Raw genomic sequence first — 10,908 nt, forward strand, 5'->3', positions numbered from 1 at the left:
ATACTATGTTTTTTTGAACCTATTAATTTGGCAATTTATTGTGAAAATTTTAGTCATTTTTGGAATCTTATAATATCTTTGTCCTGAATGATCTGAACACGATAAATGTGGAAACAGGTAAATTGATTTGTAAAGGAATATGTAGACAAAATGTAGGAAAACCCAATTATCAAAATGTATAAACTATTTCCCTGAATGCCCTTAATTTTGGAATGAATGTTATGAATCATCTGAAAAATGTGGAAGGAGGATGTTAAAAAAATGTGCCGAGTAGTAACACAAATAAATTTTTCTAGTGCAGAATAAAGTGAACTCTTCAGCATTCATCCATCCATCCATCATCTACCGCTTATCCGGGGTCGGGTCGCGGGGGCAGCAGCTTTAGCAGGGAAGCCCAGACTTCCCTCTTCCCAGCCACTTCAGCCAGCTCCTCCGACAGGATCCCAAGGCATTCCAAGGCCAGCCGAGAGACGTAGTCTCTCCAGCGTGTCCTGGGTCGTCCCCGGGGCCTCCCGCCGGTGGGACATGCCCGGAACACCTCCCCAGGGAGGCGTCCAGGAGGCATCCGAGCCACCTCAACTGGTTCCTCTCAACGCGGCATTCTTCAGCATTCACACAACTCAATATCAACTGAATATCGCTGGTGTTGGGCCTAAATCTCAGAAGTCAAAATTGGACAAATTTCACTTAAAAAAAGAAGTATTACCACATGTGTGGGTGTCATTTTTATTGACCAATCTGAGATGTTGAAAATAGCTTGCTCTCTTTGTTAATCCAATGTTAACTCATTCACTGCCATTGACGGTTATAAACGTCAAAAAATCATTTAAAATGTTATATTAAACTTTTTTTTTCTATTTTTAACAAGAGTATGAAAACCTATTAAAAAAAATTGCACATTTAGAACAGATATAAAATTTGTGGTTAATCGTGAGTTAATTTTATTTTAGTAATGCGATTAATTACAATTACAAATTTTAATTGCCCGACGCCCCTAATTTTTAATAATCTTTTCTTTAAAAAATAAAATAAAATATATATTTTTTAATGTCTAGGTTTTCATACTATTGTTAACAAAGGTGAAAAAAATAAATTAAATTAATCGCCTGACTAATTTTTAATAATCGTCTCGTCTGGCGATTACAATTGTTAATTGTAATTAATCGCATGACTTCACTTGTTAACTCACTATTAATCACAAATTTTATATCTGTTTTAAATGTACAATAAAGATTTTTTTCCTAGGTTTTCATACTCAAAAGTGAAAAAAAATATGTTAAACTAATAGAAATAGTTCAAATGAATTTTTGACGTTTATAGCCGTCAATGGCAGTGAATGAGTTAATGGTTAAACAAATATGCCGTTTTTGGCGTCTCCTAAAAAGTGCCAATTTTGGCCCGACCCCAGCGATACACTAGTCAATTTTTTAGTTTGTTAAGCAATGCTAAGCATATAACAGTAAGTATTGCTGGGTAAATACCTTCCTCTTCCCACAGAGACAAGTGTTCCAACTGTCATACCAGCAAGTTATGTCTCAGTGGTTTAGTACTTATTCACATACAAACCGCCATGTTACTTCAGTGAAGATGTGTGATTCACTGTGAATGAAATCACAAACACACACACACATTTTGATGCCCACGTGCATATGAAATCCCCAAGACACAGCTCAGCTTTCCAGAAAATGAACCGCCAGCCATATCAGAGCCGAGTGGGCGGCCAGGTCACATGGGCGTTGACGGTAGGAATCAGATGAGGTCAGCATCTGGATTGCAGTGTTTTCTTGAGATTTACAATCCTGGCCCAGCAAATAATCCTGGATAATCCGCCTGTGGGAAGGGGAAGTTGAGAATTTATGTGTATATGAGTGTATATCTCCTCACATATATTCAAAAAATAATCTATTACTTGCTGCGTTCATCCTGTAAATTTGAGACACCTTTAGAAAAAAAATACACTTGTTGATTTAGAAGTCTGGTCAAAATTTTCCGGGACACGATCATTCAAACCCAAAAACGCAAAAATATGTTTTTAATACTTTGTTCTTCACGCCCCATAACGTATTCATACCTTTGTTTTGTTTTTATGCTAGAGCATACAGAAGGCTTTGATGCACCCGCTGACCTGAAGAGGTCACTTAAAACAATGGTAGTTATGACAAAACACGGCCAGCAGCTGGCAGCAGAGTATAAGATCAGCCAGAGCCATGTTGCAACAAGCTCTTGTTACCAGTGTTTTCAACAGGTTTGTGAATAATGATGAAATTTAGCTATATTATAATGCTAATTGCTGCAAAATTGACACAGATCAAATATACTTTTTTCCTAATGAAAGAAGAGACTAATCTTTTTTGGTAGGTTCCATGTTTTTATAGCAATAGAAAATATTCTGTGGGCCTTGCAAAATCTGTCAAAATCCAGTAAAACAGGAGCAAAGGGGGTTGCTTCAGTGAAAATGGCTGGGAGTTAATGAGTTAATATCCAAAATCCACTGTACAGTGCCCAATGGCTCGGGTAACGACCGACATGACTCACCTGTTTCCTGGGTTTGGTCATGTCACAACCTGAGCCCTTGGCACTATGATGTCATTTTCAGAAAATATTTTCAACTTAACATGTAACCATTGCTTACTTGTTCAGGGCCTGTGGAAGATTAGTCACTCGGTCTTTGTAATCCGTTAACAGTGCAATTGGGAGAACTAAGCGGGTGATAAGTCTACGTGGGAGGAGGAGTTGATGAGGTGGTGATGGCAGGATGTACAGTAGCCGCGGTGCCCTTTCATTTCCTGTTTGGGCTGCTGAGATTTTTTTTTTTTTTTAGCGTATGCGCATTTATGCAGAGGTTGCCGCAAATGCATGTTCAGTGTTTGCGTGGCCAGTCACTGCAGCCTCAGCAGCAGGGAAGCGCATGACAAAAAAGTGGGCGAGTAGAGTATACTGCTGAGGAGCTGCCAGCCGGGGGGAAAGACAACGAGGAGGAGGAAGGAAGGAAGTGGGAACATGATGAAGGCAGTGGGAGTCACTTGTGTGGCTTTTGAAGGAGATGACGAGACATCACAAAAGGAGCGCTGTGTTGCAGGCAAATAGGTTTTCGTGTGCGTAACGTGGGAAATGAGATAATGACCATGAATATAGTTAACGAACAAAAAAACATTAACACTGCACTTAAATATTGAAAAACAATTATTTGAATAATGATCTCATTCAAATGTCAATGTCAACTGATAAGATTGTATCATTTTGTTGTCAAGCGTTTGCAGCTAATTTACCATGGCTAATTGAAATTCAATGAATTTACGGGGCCAAAGTGCTGCTTAATTTGTGGGTTGAACAGTAAGCATCCAGTAGGTTAGTTACTCTTGTATGCCTTTTGCCAACAAATCGTGTTCTGTTTAAAATATATATACAATACAATATTGTCTTAATTTTTTTTGTTTATATTATATATTGTATTGTATATATATTTTTCTTACAACATTGACCAGAGATGACCCTGAATAAATTGTTTTTTGTATTGTTGCAAAGAAAGTATAGATAGCCACAAAGAAAGTATAGATAACCGCATACTGTTGATAGCATGTCTTAATTCATATAAGAAATTGATCACATAGGCCTTTAGTGTTTGAGTGTATAGAATTAACGACTTAACGCTGCTTAAAAAGTATATTACATGAAAAATGTGACAATTTTGATTTATGTTGGAAAATGTAGTCGTCTGAATGACTTACAGCCCTCAGCCGAACGTCATTCAACATCAAACGGGCTTGTTTAAAAACAAGAGGACGTCACTGTCCATATTAGGAGTGACAGGTAAACCCATATATGGGAGTTCCGACTGCAACTGCCGCTCATTGCCGGAAAACAAGGCGGGGCTTTGACTTTGTTATCAACAAGCAAGTGAACTCGTTTGAAGTCATTCACTGGAACTCGATCGGAACAAACTTGACTAGCTCTTATCATAGTTAACAAAAAAAAAAAAACATTGACTAGTTACCTTTCCAGCCATGACGACAGTCGGCGAGCCTTTGGAAATAAACAGCCACGAATTGGTTCACCTCCTCAAGGAGTGCACCTCAGCCGGCTGCGTTGTCCTTGACTGCAGACCCTTTCTGGACTTCTCCCTGGCGCACGTCAGCGAATCCCGGAACGTCAACTGGAACTCTGTACTGCGCCGCAGGTCTAAGGGCGCCGAGGTGGCGCTGGATTGGCTCATCCCGGACAAGGTGCTGCTGGGCCGGCTGCGGCCGCCGCGCGGGGACTTCAGGCGAACGTCGCTGCCGGTGGTCGTGGTGCTGGATGAGGACAGCTGCTGCGTGGACGAGCTGAAGACGGAGAGCGTGGCCAAAATGTTGCTCTCGGCCCTGAGAAAGGAAGTCAGCACGCAAATGTGCTTCCTCCAAGGTAACGACAACATTATGTGTAAAGTAGCAGTTCTCAGACTAGGATTCATGGCGCAACTATTTTCACTATCAATCATATGGTTTTATACTTTATTTTTTATTTTTATAGACTAATGATTCAATTCAAATGTACTGAGCAAGAAAGTTGAATCGAATTGTTACCTGAATTTACAAGTTATAAAATATTAAATGTAAATATGTGTTACAATTAAAAGTTGAATACAATTGAACTTATATTTAAATAGGTTTAAAAAAGAAGAAGAGGAAAATAGGAGACGAAGGGGCAAAAGTTTGAACTTTAATAGGCCTTTAGGAAAGCAACTACTTAACTAATAAATATGTTCTAAATTTAGTTCACATTGAAATCTACTCAAAAATGAAACACAGCTGAACCGCGGTCAACAAATACTGTGCTGCACTGGGAAAATAAAAATTTCAGTTTCAGCCACTAACATTACACATTTAAATCAGTGAGTCTTTCATTTACCGCGAAGGGGAGTAGCTACCACACTTCGAGAATAATTGCATCACAGAAATTCCTTAAATATAAAAGTACTATTAAAGGCTTTTTTTTTAAGAATGCAGTCATACCTTGATTTACATCATGTTTTTTCCTCTTAAAAAACACACACATTTGTAACATGATTTTTTTTTTAAACAGGCAACTTTTTCATTCCTCTGGCATTTAGTGCCACACATGGTATGTTTACTATATAATTTATCTCATCCTTGGAAAAATGTTCTTCCATGGTGCCTGGATGCAAAAAGGTTGAACACCTTAACTCATTCGCAGCCATAGACGTCAAAAATCATTTGAACTATTTATATTTAACATTTTTCCCACTTTTGTTAACAAAAGTATGAAAACCTAGAAAAAATTATTTTTATTGTACATTTACAACAGATATAAAATTTGCAATTAATTGTGAGTTAACTATTGAAGTCATGCGATTAATTACAATTAAAAACATTTAATCGCCTGACACGATTAAAAAAAAAGATTATAAAAAATTAGGGGAGATTACATTTTCTAATCGTAATTAATCGCATGGCTTCACTAGTTAATTCACAATTAATCAAAAAATTTATTTCTGTTCTAAATGTACAATAAAAAAATTCTAGGTTTTCATACTCTTGTTAACAAAAGTGCGGATTTTTTTTTTTAACTACTAGAAATAGTTCAAATGAATTTTTGACGTCTATAGCCGTCAATGGCAGTGAATGAGTTAATGTATGTTTACAATGATTACATTTGATGTAGGATGTGTTCTGGAGGCTTTAACTCCGTGACCTCCCTTTTAGGTGGATTTGAAGAATTTTCAGAGACCTACCCAGAGCTCTGCTACAACAAAACGCTCACTGCGGTGGAACCAGAGCCACCGGCACGCTTGGGCCGGAGGACACCTGCATACGATCAGGTAGATAAGAGAAAAAACAAAAACCATTATCCACCCAACCAAGTCATGAACACATTTACCCTTTGTAATCGCAGGACAGCCCCGTAGAGCTGTTACCCTTCCTGTTTTTGGGCAGCGCCGTCCACTCGTCCCGCCGGGAGACCCTCGCGTCGGCCGGCATCACAGCCGTGCTCAACGTGTCTTCTTCATGCCCCAACGTCTTCGAGGGGGAGTTTCAGTACCTGCGCCTCACCGTGGAGGACAACCTGGCCGCGGACATCCGAGCCTGCTTCTCGACGGCCATCGCCTTTATTGGTAAGGGGGGGGGGGGGGGGGGGGGGGGTATGGGGGGGGGGGGGCATGGTCAACATCTGCTTACTGTATTGTCAGCTCAAATCAAACAAACTGATTTGTGTGTTAGATAAACAAGCATTTAAGAGTTTGAACCTTAACGATGCACTTGAATATAAGAAGAAAAAAAAAAGAAGTTAAGATGTATTGCAAATGAATGAATGAAAATTTGGCATAAATAGATATCGCAAACAAACAGTTCTAAACGATTAAACGCAAATCAGAATAAACTTTATTGGCCAAGTATGATAAAAGCGTATGGAAAATGTATTTAAAAGGTAAATACAACTGAATTGTATTTAACCCTTTCGGACCGAGATAATTGGAATGGACATTAAATTTTTGCATGTCTAAACCAATAAATAAAAAATTTGGATTATGTCAACACTTCTGGTTCATGATTGGATCCTAGCTAACCAATCACAATCGCAAGTTGATTTGCATGAAGTTCATGTTACATATATAATAAGCTTGGTAAGTTTACAACACGTTACAGCCATCCTATCCTGGCGTCCACTACTATAACAAATAAAAACATGAGATAACCCTAATTGGATTGAATAAAAAAAAGAGGGGGGGGGGTTAACTCAGTCACTGCCATTGACGGCAATAGATGTCAAAAATGTATTTGAACTATTTTTATTAGTTTAACATTTTTTCCCACTTTTGTTAACAAGAGTATGAAAGCCTAGAAAAATATTGTACATTTAGAACAGATATAAAATTTTTGATTAATAGTGAGTTAACTAGTGAAGTAATGCGATTAATTACGAAAAAATGTACGCCCCTAATTTTTAATAATCTTTTCTTTTTTTAAAAAGAAAAGATTATTACAAATTAGAGGCGTTAGGCGATTAAATTTTTTAATCATTATTAATCGCATTAATTCACTAGTTAACTCATCATTTATCACAAATGTTATATCTGTTCTAAATGTACAATATTCGTTTTTTTTTAGGTTTTCATACTCTTGTTAACAAAAGTGTGAAAAAATTTTAAGCTAATAGAAATAGTTCAAATGAAATGTTGACATCTATAGCAGTCAATGGCAGTGAATGAGTTAATTGCAAGCAATTTCAAGGGAAAATACTACATTGGAATATGTAAGTCTTTGTTTTAAATTATGTTATTGTATTAAAAAATCTCTTTCCTGCAAAATGTCAATGACATTCCCCCCCCCCCCCCCCCCCCCACCCCCCCTCTGTATGCTCACCCGCAGATGCTGTGAAGCAGAGCGGCGGTCGGGTGCTGGTGCACTGCCAAGCGGGGATCTCTCGCTCGGCCACCATCTGCCTGGCCTACCTCATGCACACCCGGCGGGTTCGTCTTGACGAGGCCTTCGACTTTGTGAAGCAGCGGCGACAGATCATCTCCCCCAACCTGAATTTCATGGGACAGCTGCTGCAGTTTGAGACGGACGTGCTGTGTCGGGGCTGACGTCATACGAGTCATGTGAGGGGAAAACTCGTAGTGAGTAGTTAGAATTTGAAATGTTTTGATACTAGTCCCAGAACCTTTCTGACCCACATCATATATTTCTGTACTTTGGTATTCGAGCATGTAAAACGCAGTGGTGCTGGCATCACTACGTAATCTGATGAGACAACACCGTGCTGGCAAAGAATTATGTACATAAACATTATCATTTATTTCTACTGTATATAATAGGACAGTTTGTTGACATGCCTGTCAGTAAATGCACTTTATACATGCACAAAAATGGCTGCTGATCTTTTTTTTTTGCAAAATAAAAAGCAGTGCAGAATAACATGTTCAGTCTTGTTTTTATTCGATACATATAATTTCTACAACAGTTGGGAGTGCAGATGGCAACTGATTGACTGCATTTGACATTCTAATGGCAGGAGATAAAAACAATTTCTGTACTGCTTGTGCCTTGCTCGTTTTGGATTTACATTAACAAGTAGCTCATTAGTACGTGCTTGGGCTTTAAAACTAGAGAGCTATGGATTGAGTCCTGGAAAAAAAAAAATTACAACATAATATGGACAGTGGTATAAGGAAACAAATTACAAATACTTTTTTTTACTCTACTTGAGTAGATTTTTCAGGTATTTGTACTTGAGTACTTTTCCTTCACATTTGAAAACATTGTCAAAATATGCTAATTACTTCTTCTTTTTTCAAACCTTTGCAAAAAAATATTTAAATAGAGAGCGGTAAAGTCAAGTGAAATTGAATTCTTGATTGCCTGAGATCTTGGGAGAAGCTATTCTCTCTCCATGGCCGAATTATCTGCTAAAGCAATTCTTTAATTTCACTCAATTCGGTATTTTCCATATAAGTTGCACATGATAACCAAATATGAGTCTCTTAAATTGATTTTAATATTACAAAGGCAGGGACGGGATGCAACGTCGACCACACATTCACCCACAATACGAAGTATTGGTTTAAAGCTAAATAGCGACCTCTAGCGATTGTAGTTTCAAAATCCTCCATAGCACACCAGCAGATGTCACCATCACACTGTTTATGACACATGGCGCCTACTTGAAATAAATGACATGTTAATGGCTGCAAAATTAAGGCAACCGCATTGCCCAACTGCACATTTGAATGACTTGTGGAGCAATTTCACGTTGCCCTTCATTTGTACACATAAGGTTACGCGGCCTTCCTCCCTTTTCATTTAAGGCTGCATTAAATTTCTATAGGTCAGCCAGACTTTTTATAATAATAATAATAATAATAATAATCGTTCATTTAAAGTAAATGATGGTAAGTATCCTGCAAGTGATTTACATTATTATTATTATTTTTTTATTATTATTATGGTTCTCCTTAGGGATGTTTGACCACCCCCCCCCCCCGAGTTTTGGCTCTTGAATGCTCACCGATAGGATACCAAGTACCAATACCACTAGTAGCCTACATTATGATACATAAAATTTCAATTCGTAACGATGACAGATAATCGTGAACAAAGACATTTATTGTCTTTCTGACGCACGATGATGATTCATTAATGTGTCAAACGGCCGCAGTGTAGCGCCAACTACCGGCATGAGTCTCACAAGACAGTGTGCCATTGTTGCATTCTCCTTAAGTCCTAAAAACTCAGAGCGCCTCCGCAGTGGGGTGTGCTCTTTGTCCTGTCAACTTCAAGGGCGTACTGCTGCACACGCCGAATCAAAGTAACCATTCATAAAAGATCACAACCCATTGTGCTGGATGTGCGCCACATTTGCCCTTCAGTTTGTTGGGATGAAAATGAACAACTTCACCAAGGAACTTGAACCTTGAAAAAGAACACTCACACAACTTTTCCGACACGTACTGTGCGCGCGCACTGCTGTGTGATGCTGGCGTCAGCGGCACACCTCTCTTTCTGCCCCACAGTGCACACAACACATTTCGCTATACTGAAGCCAAATCCGCCCATGAGAAACACACACACTACTTGATTGGAGAGCACTCCAGCGCTTAAAAGCTTTATTTTGTTTCCTTTTTATATTTGGAATATATCGGGGATGGGGGCAAAAATGTATCACCATTATGGGTGCCTACTTCAAGCCCTGCAAGCTGTAATTCCACAGGAGGGCTCCTCTTTAATTAAATGAATAATGTGCGCGCGGTGGGCGCATTACCAAACAAACAGGACCTCCTACCCACGGACCATTCAAGGGCCATGTGTTTGGATGCGTAGGCTGCCGAGTGCGCGCGCGCGCGCGCGTGTTTGTGTCACGGAGGCCACCTACCCACTCTGGAACAGCACAACACGAACCCCGGCGCCGTTTCGTTTTAGGGGCATGACGCAAGCAGGCAATGCAATCAGGTACTTGACCTCGGCAAGAGCAGCATGCCACTGTGTGTGTGTGTGTGTGTGTGGGGGGGGGGGTATAATAAGGGCTTTTTACATGGGGAGGGACGTGCTGCAGGGTGCATAATGCAGAGGGATTTAAGCGGAAGTCAAGTCACGATGAAAATGCATGAGCACAGAGAGCTACAAGGGCCTTATATGCTGCAGCGTTTGCGGTGATAAAAGGTTGGAGGTAACACGGCTCGATTTCATACAGATTGTTTTGCACCGAAATGGGGGAGTACAATCATGCCCCTTTTAAGTTCAGTCGGCAGCAAAAAAAAAAATCCCCTATAGGGTAATTATTCGATTTCAAAGTAACTCACTTTTTTCAAGAGTCAAAAGGGTATTGGTATATGTTACTGCTGGAAAAAGTCAAGTACATATGAGGGTACCACTGCACTGATAACTGTTTCAAATATGGGTGGGCTATAATACATTTATGAAAAAATATGACAAATTGGATAGTTGGAATAGCAGTTAGCGCGTCTGCCTCACAGTTCAAAGGTTGAGTGTTTAAATGTTCGCTCCGGCCTTCCTGTGAGGAGTTTGCATGTTCTCCTCATGCTTGTGTGAGTTTTCTGCAGGTACTCTGACTTTCACCACGTCCCAATAACATACTCACAAATTCACCTATTTGACTGCTTTAATATCCGAGGTCACATATTCTGACAGCTGAATTGTTAAATTAAACTCAATTTGGAAGCATTGTTAAACATTGTGACCCACTGGGAAAGCAAAAACTTGTTTGAAACCATGACTGCTTTAAAAACTGTCGTCACACATTTTGACAGCTGAATTATTCAACTCACTTTTGGAACCACTGGTAAAAATTGTTACCCATCAACTTGTAAAACCAAAACCTGTTTGAAACCCGAACTTTAAATACTGGCTCCCTAACAATCCACGGTTACACATTCTGACAGCTGAATTGCTC

The 10,908-nt window shown here is 39.3% G+C and overlaps 1 protein-coding gene across 1 annotated transcript; it reads left to right on the forward strand.

Moving 5' to 3' along the window:
* Window positions 1-3,451: 3,451 nt before the first annotated feature.
* On the forward strand, window positions 3,452-7,916 carry dusp2 (dual specificity phosphatase 2). Its single transcript, XM_086077211.1, has 4 exons — window positions 3,452-4,401; window positions 5,703-5,818; window positions 5,893-6,112; window positions 7,368-7,916. Exons 1-4 carry the CDS (start codon window positions 4,005-4,007, stop codon window positions 7,583-7,585), a joined length of 951 nt encoding a protein of 316 aa, XP_085933337.1. The 5' UTR covers window positions 3,452-4,004; the 3' UTR covers window positions 7,586-7,916.
* Window positions 7,917-10,908: the final 2,992 nt, after the last annotated feature.

Source organism: Leptonotus elevatus, chromosome 5, assembly GCF_054856555.1.
Source record: "Leptonotus elevatus isolate MCC_2025b chromosome 5, RoL_Lele_1.0, whole genome shotgun sequence".
NCBI classification, from domain to species: Eukaryota; Metazoa; Chordata; class Actinopteri; order Syngnathiformes; family Syngnathidae; genus Leptonotus; species Leptonotus elevatus.